The sequence below is a fragment of the Ambystoma mexicanum genome, chromosome 2q, assembly GCF_040938575.1.
Source record: "Ambystoma mexicanum isolate Mex_15411 chromosome 2q, UKY_AmexF1_1, whole genome shotgun sequence".
Classification (NCBI taxonomy): domain Eukaryota; kingdom Metazoa; phylum Chordata; class Amphibia; order Caudata; family Ambystomatidae; genus Ambystoma; species Ambystoma mexicanum.
This window is the reverse complement of record NC_090924.1, coordinates 1044615810-1044635333: the sequence shown is the minus strand read 5'-3', so window position 1 is coordinate 1044635333 and position 19524 is coordinate 1044615810. Positions and strand designations below refer to the sequence as shown.

Below are 19524 nucleotides of genomic sequence, written 5' to 3'. Positions count from 1 at the left end.
TGCCCTCAGCAGGGAGCTTTGGTCCAATCAGGAAAGGTGGAGCAGGATCTAGTGACCTGACTGTTCCGTCAATGGGGTTGTCCTGAGATCGATCTGTTTGCCACAGCGGCGAATTCCAAATGCAGCAGTTTGCCAGCAGGTTCCCTCAACCGGGGACCTTGGGGGACGCCTTCTCACTTAGACGGGAGTGTCTGGAAGAGATGCCACTGCAAGATAATACTCATCGCCTCAGCGTGGCCATGCCAGATTTGGTAACTGAACCTGCTTCGCCTGTCAGCGTTGCCGAACATCAGGCTGCCTTCACTTCCAGGAGGGTGTAACCGTCCTGCATCACAATCCAGTGTCAACTCACGGCCTGGCTCATGCAGCCTTAGAGTTTGGCCACCACGACCTTCTGGTGTAGTATAAAGCAGTTCATGCCAAGGCCTGGCGCCCTCTACTCGTGCTACAGTCACAAATGGAAATGCTTCACAGTGTGGCGCAGGACACGGGATCACGCTGTTGTGTCTCTACTCCTCAGCTCCTGCCATACTTGCTCACGCTGGCCAAGTGTGGTTTGGCCCACGCCTCCATCAATGTACACCTGGCGACCATTTCACGATACAGCCGTTCGCCTACAAGGCCATCGTTATAGTCTCACAGACTAGTCAAAGAATTCATGAAAGGTCTCTTTAGGTCTTTGCCTCCAGTGAACGCTCCGACCCCGGCGTGGGAGCTCAATGTTGTCCTCGCCAAGCTCATGGGTCCTCCATTTGAGCCTTTACATCGTGCTCCTCTCAAGTTTCTTTCATGGAAGGATGCGTTCCTGGGGGCGATCACGTCTGCCAGGCGTATAGGGGAGATCCAGGCTCTTTCCTGTAAAGCCCCCTACTTATCATTGCAGCCTACTAGGATGGTGCACCACACTCACCCCTCCTTCATGCTGAAAATTCCCATCTGAGGTCCACCTCAACGAACCTTTGGTGTTTCCAGTATTCTTCCCGAATCCGGTTTCGGCTGCTGCATACACTGGACGTTGCTCGTGCCTTGAAGTTATATGTGGCCCATTCCAGGGACTTCCGCAAGACTTCTCAGATCTTTGTGAACTTTGGTCCTGTAAACCAGGAGAAGGCCCTGTCCAAGGCCTCCCTATCAAGGTGGCTCTCCGGCTGCATTATACACAGTCATCAACAGGCCGACAGATCACATCTATGCCGGCCGAGAGCCCACTCCACTAGAGTCATCGCTGCTACGACAGCGTTTCTCTCTGGGGTTCCGTTGCTGGACATTTACAGGGCTGCTACATGGAGGTCGACTCACACCTTCACAAAATTCTACTATGTTGACAGGGATTCCAGGGAGGAGTCCAGAGTCGGCCAAGCAGTGCTGTGAAACCTGTTTGCTTAAGGTGAGTCGGTTCCGGGGGTAAGTGATGTACTTCTGTTGAGCCTTGCCACCTCCCGTGGTTGTGTATTTGTTACTGTGTATAATCGTATTTATGAGCATGTGAATCCATGACTGACCCCATGCTGGAGAAGGAACAATTTACTTACCTGCAACTGTTGTTCTCCACCATGGATTCACATGCAAACCCTCCCTCCGTCCTCGTGGTGGCTCTTCTGGGTTCATAGTGGCATCTCACATGCTTCTAATCTGAAGATGGCCGCCGGGGGTGGGACTCTGGCAGGAGACATCATTGAATGCGTGCAGTATGATCCGGTCTTCAGTGATTGGATAATGGGTGAAGGGCAATATTCAAGCCCTTAAAGCAATGCTGCTTTCTTCTTTTACAGAGGACTCCTGGCCCGAAGACTGGGAATATTCATTAGCATGTAAATCCATGCCAGACCCATGTTGGAGAACCACAGTTACAGGTAAGTAACTTGTTCCTTGTGCTTGTTTTGATGTTTATTGTTGCCTAATAGCATTAAGGTTTTGGATTTTCATTCTGTTTAAAAATGTATTAAAATAGCTATTATTTGGCTATTGATTTATTGAGAATTGTTTTGAAGTTGCTGTTTTTTTTTTCTTTTTTACAGAACTTTTTGGTGTACGTAATCAAGCCTCTGTAGGTTTTCTAACTTTGATGGAGGCTTTAAGATATTGTAAGGTAAGTTAAAAATGTATTTGCATTTGGTTTAGTTGAAATTAAAGTAAAATCCTTTCTAATGGATTCCTTCCTCCCATCGATTCCTCATCTATGATAATCGTATCCCAGTGCAGCTGTTCTTCTGAAACTTTTCTGCCACCTATGGGCGAAGCACGGCTCCTTGTTGGTTCTGCCCGACACCCCACACCGGACATCAACGAAGCCAAGTATATATTCAGGCACTATGCCCTGTGACCTTAGTTTATTTGTTCTGCGCACTCTGTTCGCTTTGGCAACACGCTGCTTCCTTTTTTTGTGAAATAAGGCTTCAGGCTTCAAGCCCTGCCTGGATTGCGGCCAACAGATGTCCGAACCCCATAGATTTTTTTGTACTGCCTAGGGGATAGAAAATGACACCCAGCACTGTGGGTCGTGCCAAACATGCACCCTAGGTTCTGTCCGGGAGCGGTAGCTAAACTCTTTAACTTTTTCCACAAAGAAAAAGGTGAAGTAAAGAGATCTTGGTTTAGGACTCTCAGGCACGGGGCATCTGTCAGAAGACCGGTCCATGACCTGCAAAGAGAAGAAGCACCTGAAGAGGTCCTGGTAGCCTAGCAGTTGAAGACGAGAAGTCACTGCTGGGAGGAATCCCTGGAGGTGTCATCACAAGTACAGTTTGCGACCCAATCCTCCACTCCAGAGGAATGGTAAGACTTTAGGCAGAAGATATTAGACCTCTTCAGTCAGTTTCCAGTCAAAGGGGCAGGTTCTCCACCCCAAACCTTAGCATCATAACCCTTCATGCTTGGCTGCTGAGAGGCTGACGACATCCTTGAATGTTCTCCTCTTAACTCGGAGGTCCACCACTAAGTCGATTTATCCCTGCAGATGGTGTACATTCTCGGCTTGGTGCCAGGAGAGGGATCAAGACCCTTTATCCTGTCCCGTTTCCTCTCTTTTGTTTGCTGTCTTTTGCCCAGACATGCCTAACAGATCAGCATGACAAAGGGGTACCTAGCTGCTATGTGTGTCTTTAAAATGACCTCTGAGCAAAGCTATTCCTTCACAATTCCCACTGTTATGCAATTTTTACAGGGATTTTGCAATGTTTTCACCACACCAGTTTGTGGTTCCAGCAATGGGGTTTGAATTTAGTGTTGACATTTTTAATGAACACTCTGCTGTAGCCACTGCATTCATGTTACCTTAGATTGTTCACCCTTAAAGTGATTTTCATGGTTGCCATCACTTCCACGAGACTGGTGAGTGAGCTCCAGGTATTGTCTACTTAACCTCCTTATTTCTTTTTCTCCAAAGAGAAGGTGACATTGAGAGTGAGACCCTACTTCCTTTCGCGGGTGCTCTCTGATTTTCATCTCTCTCAAAAGATCCATCTTCCAGTGTTTTTTCCTTCGCCCTATCCTTCCAAGGCAGAGGAGCGATTCTATTGGCTGGACTCAGTACAGGCTCTCAGCTGGCCCCAGTGAAGGCTCTCAGCTACTACTTCTCTCAGACAAGGTATGTCAGGAAAGATGGCCAGCTTTTTGTAGGTTATGCTGGTGCCCGTGGTGCTGGCAGGGCTGTGACCCAACAGACCCTGTCAAGGTTGATCATTCTTTGCATCTCAAAGTTGTATGATCTGGCTGGGAAAGTTGCTGATCTCAGGGCTTATTCTAACAGAGGTGTGGCTGCCACCTCTGACCTACAAAGTGTGGTGTGGTGCTTATGTCTTGGATAATTTGCCAAAGCGGCTGCGTGGGCTTCTCTGCACATGTTTACCAAACATTACTGCTTGGGTTCACTTTTGTACCAGGACGCCTGCTTCTGCAGGGCGGTTCTCCAGAGTTTTCCGGTTCAGGTGGTGTCCTCTTGCTCTCCTTCCTCCTCCAGATCCCCCTACTGCTATGGGAGTCTATCATATCAGAGGAATCGGTGGGGGTTGGAGGGAGGAACACATTAGAAGTACAAATGACTTGCATCTTGGTAATGGTCTTTCTGATGGATGTTCCTCCTGCAGATTGCTCATTGCCCTCCCAAACGGCACCATCTGGCAGATAGCCAGTACACTGTTAAAGGAGATGAATCCCTCACAGATGACAATGTACTCAGTTGCTGAGGTAAGTAACTTCTTTACTTAAGTTCTGGTTACAGATTATCTGGTTTCAGGTATCGGGTATGTATATTAGGTAAGAGCCATACAGAGACATCCACCGGCACCCACTCGTCCAGGCAGCTCAGTTCCAACTGACACTCAACAGAACCCTCTCAAGGGAAAACACTCTCTCAGCATTCTGCATCCAACATTCCACAAACATCCACAGGCATTCCACAGCTCACATGTTCACAGCACAGACACAAGGGGAGAAGCAGGTTACAACATATATAAAAACAAAAGAAACAGCAAAACACTCCTCTAAATTCTCCAAGACCAAAGTCCCAACACTCACCAAGACCCAAGTCTCGACACCAACCACTCAATTCCATTCCAACCACAGAGAGAGAAAACTCCCACTTCAACACAACCTTTCACCTCACTGTCCTTACACGTGGAACACCACAGGACAACCCAACCACCGACTACTCCACAATCCTACATGTTGACCAAACAGCTGGACAGCTCAGGCATGGGAACCAGCCCTAACTCTCTAGACTGCAAACACGTACAACCGACGGAACCATCACCATTCAATCACTCACCAACCACACAGTGGTGCACAGCAAACGGCACTTTGCATCCAACACCACTACAATCACAGCCCCTCGCCAACATAAGCACCACTCAAATGTGCAAAAACGCATGCAGGTTATCATAAAAGGCAAAACCAATTCACAATGCAAAAGCGCCACACCAAAAAACACCAGAAACGGAAACACGGCAGTGCCAGGCAACAGAGTGGCATAACCCAACACAGCCAACAGGGCAAATTCCCCAGTGGCCAGAAAACATGGCAAACGCCTAAACTCAAACTGGGCACCCACGCCTACCTCCCAAATGAGTGTTCAACACTCACCAAAGCTCAGATGGCACAGGTTCACCAACCCCACAACATGCCAGGTGTACAGCACCTCTGAGGCGGCACATTGCTTGGCCAAAGCCCCCAAACGACTGGCAGAATTCTACCACACAAATAACATTGGCTGCCTCAACCTAACTGGTGGTTTGGAAGTCACCAGATAAGTTTACATAAGACAAACGCACATGCACCCTAAACCGACACAATAAGCAGGCAGTAATGTGCATACAAGTGACATGGTAAATTAAGAGATTCCCTACTCTTTGCAGGTCCAAGCCCTGGACTACAAAATCTGTATAATTGTTTGGTTCTGAGAAAAAACATTAAACATCAGACATAAATTACTAATATCATTCCCATCACCAAGCAATATTGAAATTGTTCAAATTCCCTAATCTAAACAAAGGCCACGTTATTCACATTTCACACTACTCACATTCTCTCACTCACACCATTTCACTGTTGAAAGGCCTTACATCACAGCTATGCTATCCTGTAATCACAGGACTCCCAAGTGTGAGAAACCTGGGGGTATTCTCCTGAGTAGACCTTGAGAATCCCTTATTCAGGTGACCCAGGAAGGGCTGGCGCCCTCCAATCCCAACCCTGGGGGCAGACGAGGGAGGATAGATCACCTGGGTTGGGGAGGCCGGGGAAGTATCCCAGGTGAGACACTGTATTATACCGTATTATACTGATACATCCCCTAGAAGCCCAAACCCTGTTGCATTCAGAAACCACATCTCCCAGAATCCCCGTTTTCATGTTTTCTACCCAAACACTCCCAGTCGTTCTTCTCCACGTCCCTCTGATTACTATTTCCTTAACTCCCAGTCTGCTTGGACGAAAAACTACCTTTCCCACAATCCCCCCTGTTAATTTTACGCTTACCATCCCGGTTATTCCCATTCGTTTCACCAACTGTACACCTTTTCCCCATCCCACCCCGTAGGATGTTTAGAAACTATAAACACCCACCCCCACACCCGTGCCTTTCCGACCTGAATACTTTCTCACACTGTGACAGACAACGGGCTAACATCAAAGCCTTCACCTTCCCAACACAAGGGTCAGGCAGAGTCAGGCAATTGAAAATAACCACGCACACCTGACAACCCTTTACTTTCCCTATAGGGATAAAAGGCGGAGCACGAAAGCACACTGAGAGCTAGGACAAACGCACAAGGAAACAGCTACACCGAACCAGCTGTTCAAACAGAGGAGAAAGGCAACGAGACCTGGAAGGACAACGAAGGGGGAACTGCCCTTGCCCTTTTCGACTCAGACCTGCGAAGCCTCCGAAAGGGAAATCATAAGACCTGGAGTTAAAGCTGGCATGTGGAGGAACAGATGTCAACGGTGCACGGGGGCCTCCGCATTGATAGCATAGGCGGGGGAGGCATGCTGGCTACCGTAGTACTGTCCTTGACTCCAGAGGCAAGACAGCCGGTGAGTTGGAGGAAACTGATAGCAAGCCGAACTGTATTGAGCCCAAGGTTGCAATGAGAAGAAAGAACTTGTGTGTGTGTGTTTGAACTTTTGAGAAAGCCCAGACAAAGGCCAGGTGCAGAGTCGTCCGGTGCTGCAGGAGTCTTGATTCAAAGGACTCTTGCTGGTCCCTTTGGTTTTGTGGTGAAACTGCAAAGACCAGAAGGTCCTAGGAAAGGGTGGCCTGAGGTGTCAGAGTGGTCCTACAAGGGTTATGTCAAATCTGTTGTACTATTGAAAGTCTCTGACCCATTACCAGGTGAAAGCAAGGGGAAGTGAACCCTGCTTTCTGAGAAGATTGTGAACTGTGAAATAAGGCAAGATTGAACCCGACAAAGGGATGCCGAAAGAAAGCTAGGAGAAGGGAACCAATGCTTTTTGATCAAACTGAGCAAATCATGAACTGTTAAAAATTCATAAACCGTGTTAAAAATGGCTATGTGAACCCGACCAAGGGATGCCAAGGGGGAAACTGCTTAGAGTGAATCCTGCATTGAGATAAAGCAGAGTGAACTGTATATTTGGCAAACGTGAACCCGACTGAGGAGTGCCTGCGATTTGGGGTGAAGAGTAATACACCCAGGGACATTGTGTCGACAAGAGTGAACCCGGTTGAGGGTTGTCCACAGTGTTTGTTTAAAAAGACATTAGGGCTCCTGAATGTTACAAGCTGTATTTGAAAGGCCGTAGTGAACCCGACGGAGGGAGGCACATTTTGCAGGGAGGATCCGAGCCCGGCGGAGGGAGGTCCTAGGGGCTGAGAGCTATCGCCCAAAGTGCAAGACCATCGAAGGAACTTTTGTTTGTTTGTTGTTTTGATCCAGCAGGCCTTCTAAGGCAAGAGACTTTGAGGAAAGAGATTTGACCCTTGAAGGTTCTGGTATTGTTGAATAAACTTGTGAACCTCGTGCTGGAGAGGCCTAGGAGTGTGCTGTGCTCAGAAGTCCTGTCTTGTCACGTGATAAAAACGTGGAGAAGGGAGACCCAGCCATACCATCCTGACTTATCATTTTGTGAACACTTCTTTCTTTTCTAGTGAACATTATCCCACACTTTTTATACCTTAGTTGTAAGGATTGGCAATCATTTTTTTTTAGTATAGGCCCTTTTTATTTTGACAAGACGTCACTAGGTCTGCCTTAATATAATTTGATGGTCATAGCTTGCTCCCATCTTAGATTTAGGTTTAGATTGGGCATTTATCTCACCCATTATAACGTTCAATAAACACAGTTGAACTGTGATCATTTGTGTCGGTCTTTACTGTTGCCACCATGAGTTCCTTACACAAGGTACAAACCCTGGCCCAACATAACAGATTCTTACCATGTTGCCTAACCAAAAACATCAGTGTGACAACCATAAGTATGGCACTGCTCCCAAAGTACCTACTGGTGATAAATATCCCTTGTTCTTCTCGAACAGTGACCTCCCCACACTGTTCAGGCGCTGCCACGATTTCCAGAAACAGCACACTAAGAGATCTTCTGTGCACATAGCAACGCTCCCACGAGGCTCGACCTCAACTGCTCTGGCACTCCACAGGACAACATTCAGGAGCTAGTTTACCCGTGTTCCTTTCCACATAAAAACAGGACCCAGCAATGTGCACACACAGGAGTCCTCTTCCTCCAGTTGCTTTGGAACACAGCTGTGACCTCGTTCTGACACGTCCTCATTAGCCGGCTCAGCGCTGGAGAATGGAGCTCCCCATGCACAGTCACCTCCAAGAGCCCAAGACTCCTCATCAGCCACACGTCAGGCCATGGGAAAACAGAAAATGCATGCCAGACCCTTTGTCAAAATGCTCCAGTAGGTGTAGTTAAAGTGACGCTGCTGCACACCTCTCACCTCTTGGTGTCCCTCAGCAGGCAGTTGCTCCATTCAGGGACTTCTTGCAGTACTTCAACTGCCCGTCACAGAAACTGCTGACCAAATCTTCCTTTTTACCCTTATTCTTCTTTGTTCTCTAGCAGTCAGGACAACTGACTGTGACTTTGGTCACAACCTAGGCTCGCTCTCTCTCTCTGTTTTCCCCTCGCCCGGCACCTCTCAACTGCACCTAGCAGCTCTGGTGTTCCTGGCTCCTGCAGGACACTCTCGGCTGCCCCTTGAAAACCTGCTTTTGTTGTGATCTGCCCCCTGCAGGCACAGACTTCTCACTTGAATTGCCCCATGCAGACCAGCCTAACTGTTGCTTTCTTGGCTGTCAATCCTGTGGGGAGAGGGCCTTCTCTGTTGGGGCAGAGGGCCAGTGAATGTCTCTCACTGGTAACAGGTCTCTCTTTCCTGCTTCAGGTGCCTCTTCTGCTGTCCCCCTTAAACAGCTGCCCCTAGCTCCTTTTAAACTCGTCACCAATGTTAAAGGAGATGAATCCTTCAGAGATGGCACTGCATTCAGTTGCTGGGGTAAGTAATGTCTTTACTTTAAGCTACAGGTACAGATTATCAGATACAGGTCACAGATAAGTACATTAGGTTAGACGTAACAGAGACATCCACAGGCACCCTCTCATCCAACTAACACTTAAGGGAGAACACTCACTCAGCATTCTGCATCCAACATTACACAATCATCCACAGGCATTTCACAACTCACATGCTGGTTACAACATACACCTTGGGTTCCACGCCCCCCCAATGTCGGAATTCTAGGGAAGAAGGGTGTAACTAAGGATACAGGGCACGTTATCTCAATTTATACTGGCCCCAATGTCCTGTCTGGCACTTAGTGATGTCGGCCGGATGCACGCTGCACCTCCTGGTGTCGTAAATATTTCCAAAGGACAGCTGCACTGCTGGGATACAATTATCATAGATGAGTAATTCGTAGGAGGAACATCCATCAGAAAGAACATTACAGAGAGGCAGGTCATTTGTTCTTGAAGTCAAATGAAAATGATATGGCTAAACGATTTGAAACTGGGCATGGGGAGGCACTGAACGCAGTTCCTGGGTATCGGGCATCAGACACAATATGCAGGCACAACCTTGGGGGAACGAGCTAGTACATAGCGTTCTGCAAATCTAACTTCCACACCAGATGCAACTAACTATTTGTGTATTAGAAATGACCCATTATGTTTTAAGTGTCTCCAATGCTTATTTAAGCACAACCCGAACAGACCAGGATAATATCACAAAAATATGTTTGTAGGACTAAGACTGACCTGGGGAGTCAAGAGTAGCACCTAGTAGCCATTACTGTCAAGCTGAAATTCGGGAGCTAAGTAGCTTGTAGCAACTTCATCGGAGCACGCTGCAAGAGCTCACACCACCACCGGAGGAAATCAGGAACTGCTGAAGCAACGCTTAGCAGTTGATACTGGAGAGGTATGCCCTGTGGGGCTTAGCTGTTGGCTTGAAAAAATAAAGGGCATTTGTTTACCTTTTTTTCGGCGGGCGTGCATTACGCTCTAAATTGCCTCAGCGGAAGTGTTGCTGTGTATACATGGCGTTTTTTCGTTTGGAGGCAATTTTTGAAGGTGAAAAGCCGCCTTTGGGAGTTTTGCTTTCTACCAGCATGCAACAATTTTACCACTACAACATGTCCAAGATGGCTGCCCCTCACATGGGCCTCGAGTCATTGTCTGCTTTGTAGCTGCCGCCACAGTGATTGGCTGCCTCTTTCTACAACAGCCAATGAGAGGCGCCAGCAGGCAGAAGCCGACCCCTCCAGCAACGGCCCATAGCTAAGGCCCTGTCTGAGCCTGTCTGGGCCCAGAAGGTTCCGGACGTCCTCCACCTCTTGCCCCAAACTATTAATTGGCCTCCAGACTTACATACTACTACCCCACCCATGAACTTGGGCCCTTGGACCTCTATGCTCTCTGCAGATCTACCAGTGAGTGATGGCTTAACTCTCCTAATGCCTCCTCAACTAACTTTCTGGACCAATTAATGTGCCTATGTTCTCTGCCTTCCTTGCCTCACTGCATTTTTTCCACTGCGCTTAAAATTCGATTTTCCTTTTTGGATTGCGTTTGTGCCTCTTGTAACTACTAGACTACCTGGAGAGTTTAGCTTAAACTGTGCTGTGCAGTCCCTCTTCTTTTGTCCCTCAACTGACCTCTGCCACCATTATGGTTCTCAACATCTCACCCATCTTCTCTAACTGCTATGCTATCACCTATCCTCCCTCCCTCTCTCACGAAGTCTGGAAGGAAAAAGCACAACAAAGACATCCTGTCCACAAACCCGGCCCTACTCATCACAGACACCTACATCAGTGCAACTTCCAGACCGGTCTTTACTGATAACCTCTTCGCTGTCCCTTCTCCAGATCTATGGACTCCTCATCTCTACTCTCTCCCCATTCACAACCTCTCTCATTAATGGTGCATCATACAGGAAGTCCTCTTGGCCGACTTCTCATCATCATGCTGCATCATTAATGTCTACCACACAGGCATCTTGGTTCAGGGTCCTCAGCCCAACCGCCTCTTTTTTGACCGGCGCCAGCCGTCCCTCATTAACTTTCTTCCTTCACCTGCCTGTCCGCTAACACTCTCTCTGTCCCTCCCCCACTGACTGGTGTACCACGTCCCTGTACTGCACCTCAGAAAACCTTCAAAAGTGGAGACCTCCTTCACCTGGCTACTCTTAACGCCCGCTCAGCCAACAAACACTCTGCCGACATCTGCCTCTTTCTTGGCGACACTGCCCTCGACATGCTCGTTCTTACCGAGACATGGTTCAATGCCCACTCAGTCACTGCTTTTGACTCCCTTCTCCCTGATGGCTTCAAGATCATCTCCAAACCTTGCCGTGCTGGCAGTGGGGTTGCCTTAATCTTCCCTGAGTGGGTTCCTTCTTCTGTCATACCCACCAAGCTCTACTCTTCCTTTGAGAGCCTAGTCTGCAAGATGGTCTTCTCTCCCTCCTCCTCTCTGACCATTGCTACCATCTACAGGCTTCCTGGCGCTACCAACTGTTCCTCTCTGAATGGGCTGACTGCTGTTCCTCCCTACTCTTAACCACCTCTAACCTCCCCCGGATGGGCAATTTCAACATCCAATTGGACTCCCCTGTCACAGCATCCACTCTCTTCCTTGACCTCTGCACATCAGTATCCCTCTCTATTCTCCCCTCTTGCTCAACCCATTCGGCTGACCACACTTTGGACGCACTCATCCATTCTGAGTTCTCGATTCCCCCCCCACCCCTCTGGTCACTCCACTCTCTTGGTCAGATCATTCTCTCCTCTCCTCGCACATGGGTTCCCTCGGCCCTTTGACCTCTGCTCCAAAAGCCCTGCCAACCTTGTTCACCGACATACGTCTGATGAAACGAGTGTCAGCTGCCTCCTTCGCATCCACCTTCATCCCTCCCACCCCCAGACTCTACCACTGACTCTGCTCTCAGCAGCCTCCATTTGGCCATTATCAACACCCTTGACTTTCCTGTCCCAGTCATGAAACCTGCATGCAAACGTAACACCTGGTACGACTCTGAACTTACAGCCCTGAAACGCAAGTGAAGAGCTGTGGTGGGGAAGTGACGAATCTTAAGCTCACCCTCTGACAAACTGGCCTGCCACCTGCTCTAAAGGCAATACAGACTCTCAATCCATGCCAAGAAGAGGGCCCACATCCAGGCATGGGTATCGATGCATCCAACAACACCTCTGAACTCTTTATAATCTGCAGGGAACTAGCCAACCCTTCTGCAGTCTCCACCTCCCCTCTTCTATTCCAGGCCCTCTGCAACGCACTGGCCACACACTTCAACACTAAAGCTCAGGACATCCGGAGCACCCTTGCTACCCTACCTCCCAACCCCTCTGGCACTCCCCTGGCTCCTATGGGTTCTCACCCTTCTTCTTCCGCTCTCTCCTCCTTTGACCCTGTTGCACCTGTAGAAGTCACCAGAGTTGTCCGCTCCATGAAGGTCTCTTCCAAACAGGGTTCCCCTTGCTCCTCCAGAAACATTAAGGACAACATTGGCTCTCTATCCCCTGCACTCGCTGATCTCTGCAACCACTCTTTTTCCAGTGGATCTTTCCCATCCTCCCTCAAGTACTCACTTGTGCATCCCCTTCTGAATAAATGTTCAGCAGACCCTACCTGTTCAGCCAACTACTGCCCTATTTGTATCATCCCCTTCTTTGGGAAACTGCTGGAGAAGCTGGTCTTTCCACAACTTAGATCACATGCTGAACTTGTTGGTGGTCTCCATGACGATCAATCTGGATGGATTCTGAGCATCCAGAGGCACAAAAACTGCTCTTCTGAACACCTGCGAAGAACTGCTCGCATCTCTGGACTCTTAACTCTCCAGCTGTCCTCAACCTCCTCGATCTCTCCTCTGCCTTCGATACGTTTAACCATTCCATCCTTATAAAACGGCTCCATGATACCCTTGGTATCTCGGAGCGGGCACTGGACTGGTTTACCTCCGTTCTAACTGACTGTGCGAAGTCATTTTGGGCACCTTCTCCTCACCTACTATATTCTCCACCTGTAGTGTCCCCCAGGGCTCAGACCTCTCCCCCTGCCTCTTCAACACTTAGCTCGCTCAGCTAGCACTCCTCATTTACTCCTTCTCCACCAACTTCAAGTGCTATGCAGATGACATATAACTCTTTTTCAAACTTTGGGGTGTGGCATGCAGCCATGGAGTGAAGCAGCTCTTCTCAAGAGCTCCCGCAAGATCCAGCAATTGATAATGACTTCAGTGCCATAGAGAAGTGTTTCACCCATCAAATTACACCTACTTGGAGCAGAGCATAGTGAGAGTCGAAAGCGACCGAAACGGCAAGCAGCAGAGGGGGACTGGACATGAATACTGACCTCGGAAGTTGAGGACGAACACCCCCAAAATGACGTGCGCATCATTGAGCGTGTCCAATAGGCGGTGCTAGGCTGCAATACATCGGGGACAGGTAGCAGAAAAAGCGCAGATTCCAGAGTGTACGAGCCCCTGCTCACTGCTGGCGAGCTGAGCAGATCCTGCGGAAACTGGCAGCAGACACGTCTGCAACGCTGAGATTCAGGCCAGAGGCGCTGACGACAGCACAGAGACTGTAGACCCTGTCCCCCTTCTGCCTCCCCAGCGACGGTGGCTGCTGGAGAGTGACTAAGCCCGGCAGATTTAGGGAGAAGTGCAGAGACTGCAGTGATACCCGCTGAGGACGGAGAGACACTGGGCAAGCCGAGACAGCGCATGAGTTGGCTAGCTGGCGGCCTGATTAACACTGCAGCCTCTGGCTCCTAAGCGAAGTCGGGATGAACACTAGGAGGAACATTCAGGCCTTAAGTAGCGGGGAGGTTACAGGATCTTGTTTGCCCGAGGAGTAGCTGCTGAGAGTTCCTGAGACCATGGAAGATTCGGTTAAGAATGCTGAAACCCATGGGATCTGACCAGCAACTGTAGGGACTGGTGGAGACAGTTGGTCCAGAACCACTGCAGGCTGAATGGGGACAGTGGAAACAGGCCAAAAGAAGCCCAGGCAGAACTGGAAGGCCAGTTCAAACATAAAGCAGCATTGGTCAGCACTTTACATATGTGCCAATCAACATTTAAAAAAAATCAGTCAGCAGAAGAGAGCTGCTTGCGTGTACTAAACCTGCTAATTGTGAGCCACTGAGCGCGCCGCTGCCACACTGGAAAGTCACCACCACCACAAGTGGCTGTATAGTCACTGGTGTGCGCTGCAGGAACCAACAGCGAGTGGACCGGCTGTATGCAGTGTAAAATGAGCAGAGACTGAAAGAATGGGAAGCACTGGTGGGGCATGGCTGCGGCTCGGTGAGGAGATCTGTAGAGTTGTCCAACGCACACTCAAGGAGGACAAATACGCTAGCTGCTGGGATGCAGAGCACGCTGAGAGGTTGCTGACCAGAAGGAGAGAGCAGAGCCAAGACCCACAGGGGACGAACGGAAGGTTGGAAGTAAAATACACTGCGGGTAGTGTTAGGAACTCATGGTGGCAACAGTAAAGACAGACACATGTGATCACAGTTCAAGGGTGTTTATTAAACTGTAAAGGTAGGTTGGAAAAATGCCTAATCTAAACCTAAATCTAAAATGGGAGTAAACATCGACCATCAAATAATAAGGCAGTCCTAGTGGCGCCTTGTCAAATAAAAGGGCATATACTAAGAAAAACCTATTGCCAATCCTTACGCTAAATACAAAAGAAGTGTGGGATAATTTTCATAAGAAAGAAGGAAGTGTTGGGGGCGTGGCTAGCAGCCATGCTGTAAGAACACGCTTTCCTTCAGCTCCTGGAGATACGGAACGATCCTGCCTGAAACTCTGATAATAGCAGGTTAAACCCCCTGCAAACATAACAACGGATGCATGAAGTGTGCTGGTACACTGTGTAACAAGCAGAGAAGTTACAGGGAGCGGATTGTTAAGCACAGGCTTGCAGAGATTTAGACCCAGCCAGCAGCGGTGAGGTAAAATGGCGGACGTATGAAGAGACCCGGAGCACACCTGAGGACAAAGGGACATGGAGCAGGGTTTGATTGGTGAGCAGTGAATCCGCCCCCCTCAGTCTAATTGGGCTCTGGGCGAGACAAGCTGGCGGAAACGCCAGTGAAGTGGCCCACGCAGAGCAGTTCTGTGTACCGAGCGAAGGAAGATCTGGGAACCCACAATTTGAGGAGACAGGCGTGGGTGGAGAAAGTCACAAAGGTACCGCAGAAGGCGCCGCAAACATAAGTGAGCAGGAGTGCAGAGGAGACGGCGGCCACAGAAACGAGGTGCAAGCAAGTAACAAGGAGCCTACATAGCCCAGTCGCAGAGCGAATACTCGAAGTACACTTAAGGCACTGGGGGTTTGGTGCCCGCAGTGGCTTTAGACTCCCTCAGCCGCAAGTCACTGTGCACCAATAAATGGAGGCCGGAGCAGGAACTGACTACAGCCGGCATGGACGGTGGGCCGGCAAGAGGCTCGACTAAGCATTAGAGTGGCACGGGTCCACAGTGCGAAGAGAAGAGGACCGTCCCAACACAGAAGAAGCACGTTTGAGTCGGTGAGGGGTGAGGAGTGGCCGGGACCTGAGGGACAGGGTGCCTTGCAGCGCAGCAGCTGAGTAACTAGATTCCGGTGCAGAGTAAGGGCCAGGACAAGCAGAGGGTGGCCAGTGCCGGGATAGACCCCTGATCCCATGTGAACACCTGAGTGTGCGGCTGTGGGCGCAGTGCCAGTGAATCAATAGTGGACCTAGGAGAGAGGAAATGTTGCTGGGTGCACCGCATCTCGGTGCAATCCACATCCTTCCAGGCATGGAGCGATTGTTGGGATTAAATAATCGCACGTCGGAAGGAAAAGCAAAGACCTCAATATACAGGTGAAGGTGGAATGGGCCAGCCAGGTAACGGGCACATGGGAAACAACTAGCGTGCATATTTATAAGCCGATGCAAAACAAACAAGACGGTGGCTACCGAAACATCAGCCAGTGGGTGTTTGATACCAGGCGTGGCACCAGGCTCCACATACACAGACAGGGCGCGCAGGGTCATTAATACTGAGACAGGCACGTATCACGGCCAGGGGAATTGAGCATTTAGGGGTGGGAACACACCCCTGCCCACACTAGACATTACTGGTGCAAAATGAAGGCATATGCCACCAGCGCACCGCGCTCTTTGGTGCTGCCCACCTCCGGAGAGCGCAAGGCCGTACTAGGATCCAGGAACGACCCACAACGCTGGGCTGACCAGGTTACTGCAAAGGGTTGGTGCTGTGGGGTGGTTGCCAGCCACAGGAGATGGACATAAGAGACAGCACACCTGCATGGCCGGCGGACACCCGCAGGTAGCAACCACAGGGACTGAGGTAGAGAAACCGAGGCTTGAACAACATATCAGGCAGTGGATCAGATACGCAAGCAACGGTACAAAGTATCGGCAAGACACAGGCTTTAAAGCACCTCAACAGGCACAAATACAAAGAGGGTATGCAGACAGTGACTGAACTCCTGAGGACGAGCTGCAGGCGACATCTCTTCTTTTAGTCTGCAACAGGGGAGTAACAAGCCACCTCCCGAAGTATCGCACACCAGCCGATCATAGGGTGAGCAGAGTGGGGACAATATTGCAACGCCAGAAGACGTGGAAACCCCTGTTCAACAATAGTGGACAAGCCACAGTCCAGACGACGGCAAGTGCAGAACTAAGCGGTGGCGGAAGAGCCCGCACTGGGGACTTTAGCCATGGCGTCAAACACAGAAAAGCAAATCCAAGCAACCCACACTGGACAGTTTTACTAAAACTACGACCGCAGCAGAAACCGCCACGCCAGCAAACACATCTCCACAAGGAGCGCATATCCAAGCGAAAGGAGTACAGCAAGTACTGGACGCTATTGCAGTGTTGAAGATAGCGTTAGAATCCAAAATGGATGCAATCGGCACAGATGTGAACCTCCTGAGACGAGATGTCCGGGCACTAGCGGAGCGAACTGGGGTGCTAGAGAAAGAAGTCGCAGTCAATACTGCTAGCCTTAAAGACACTTCAAGAGATGAATCGGTATTGCAACAAGAAGTAAAGAACCTGGAAGGTAGAGTGGAAGATGCAGAGGGAAGGGCCAGACACAATAACATCGGAATCACTGGACTAAAGGAAAGGAGAAGAGGGAGCGAACCCCACCAACTTCATAGAGATCATGCTATTACAAGAAATTGGCCCAGGTAACCTCACCCAGGGCTTCACGGTGAAAAGAGCGCATAGATCCCCGATGAGGAAACCGCCACCGTGAGCCCCAACACGGGCCATTATAGCACGGATTTTAAACTACAAAGACAGGGAAAAGATACTGGAACATTTTACCGTACTGCATACTCTTGCTATGCTATGCAGGTGCAAAGACAGAGGGTGAATTTTACTTCGGCGAAAAGAAGGCTGCAAATGTCAAACCTCAAATATATGCTGCTGTACCCCGGCACAGCTAAAAATAATGAGCAAAGGGAGGGCCATTTTCTTTAACACCCTGGAAGAAGCCCACAAATGGGTGGACACAGAGAATGTGCTGACTGGAGAGGGTGACCGGACGTCGAGGGAGGACGGCACAGACTGACAAACTACAGGCACGTAGTAAAAACATTGCTGGATACTACGGACTGCTTGCAACAAGAAAATGCTTTATTTGTGCAAATCAGGCATAATATTTGGAGGACAGCAGGAGCCAATGGAGGAGTACTCATCCAGGAGCACCCCCGTGGAAGTGTTTGAGAATACTAACCTTTACATATCCACCTGCTGCACCCAGAAACCAAAACAGGCGACTGGGGTAGGGGTGAGAAGCAGGTATGCCTGAGCACAAGGTATTGAACTGGGCAATTGTTGGGCGAGGTAGTGAAGTTGGGGTAGTTATTTGGGTAGTTATTGGGGTAGTTATTTGGGAGTTATCCTATGGAAACACACAAGACATGTTGGTGAAGCACATTGAACTATTCAGGGTGCAAATTCATGATGGGGGAACTTAGAATAGCCTCGTGGAACGTCAGGGGCCTAAATAGTTATATTAAACAGCACAGGATAATTACTTATTTAAGGCGCCAGAAAATAGATATAGCTCTTTTGCAGGAGACGCATCTTACTGCGGAGAAATTAACGATCCTAGCTCAAAAATCGAGGTGGACAACTATGAGCTTATCGTATTCTGCATAGGCGAGAGGGGTTTTAATATGGATTGTGCCAACGGTACTGTTTAAGGTCCTTAAAAAACCTTTGCAAATATGGGGGGGAAGGATGATAGAAGTGCAGGGACTCGTGGAACAAAAAAGTGAGAGCATAATCAACACCTACGCACCATATTATGATACAGCAACCTATTTCTGCTCTTTATATCCACATATTGGCACACACAGAGATGAGACATTAGTGTGAGGTGGTGATTTTAACTGTACGCTACGCCTGGAACTGGATAGGTCAGATAACAAATTGATACACCCTAGCCCGGCGGCTAAACCCTTAAATACATTGCTACAAGCATTTAATTTGGACAACATATGGAGCACACTACAGCCGCTGGGACAAGGTTATTCACATTACACGGCCCTCAAGAATTTACACACCAGACTAGACTATGTCTTCACGGGGGAAGACACCCTGGGCGAATTTAAGACAGTCCAAATCAAAGCACAGGTATTATCAGACCATGCCCCTCCTGGTGGTGTCAAGGCAGAGCTCACCCCCTAGGGCATGCATCCCGACCTGGAGGCTTAGAAGCGAATCCCTGAAGGACCTGGTGTTCCGGGAGCACCTGAGAGAGGGGGTGAAATATTATTTCAAGAACAAAATGGGGGGTGTTGAATCGGCAAGCACGCTGTGGGAAGCCTTTAAAGTAGTGATCAGAGTGACGGCGATAGCTAGGGCAAGAGGAATGCAGGCTGCAATTGAAAGGGATCTACTGGAAACTGAAACTAAATAAGAAGCATTACATAATGCAAGAAATTTGACTATGGACCAAGCCCAACAAGTCACCCAATTGCAGCAGGAATGTTTAGAGCATTGGGAAAGACTAGGCATGCTGAACTACAGGCATACTGAACTACAGGAAATATGTAGAAAGGCAGCATGCTGAGGAGGACAAGCCGGGACATCTATTGGCCTGGCTATGCAAAAGTGAACATAAACGGGAAATGATAAGCAAGATCACTGGGGATAATGGGGAGATCTATAGGACGCAGGAAATTATAAATAAGCGCTTTCAGGAGTACTACAAGGTATTATAGACACATACATTAGCAACACAAGCCACAGGCATAGATGAAGCTTTGGCACAGATAGATCTCCCACAACTAGATGCAGACACAGCAAGCCAGCTGGTAGCCCCCATAACTAAGGAATAACTAGAATCCACTATCAGAGGGCTGCCGACAGGTAAAGCACCGGGGACGGATAGACTACCCAGTGAATGTTATAAGGAATTCGTAGTTGATGTAGTGCCCCCGTTGCTAGCAATGCTGACCGAGGCACTAGAAAGAGGTACGCTGCC

The 19524-nt window shown here is 49.2% G+C and overlaps 1 protein-coding gene across 3 annotated transcripts in view; it reads left to right on the top strand.

Annotated features, from left to right (window-relative positions):
• MINDY3 (MINDY lysine 48 deubiquitinase 3) overlaps positions 1-19524 on the top strand; it is a 1607185-nt gene that overhangs the window by 1064484 nt on the left and 523177 nt on the right. For all 3 annotated transcript variants that reach the window (XM_069648406.1, XM_069648407.1, XM_069648405.1), the window contains exon 10: positions 2019-2089. In XM_069648406.1, the coding sequence (XP_069504507.1) occupies positions 2019-2089 (71 nt within the window). The remainder of the gene's footprint in view (positions 1-2018; positions 2090-19524) is intronic.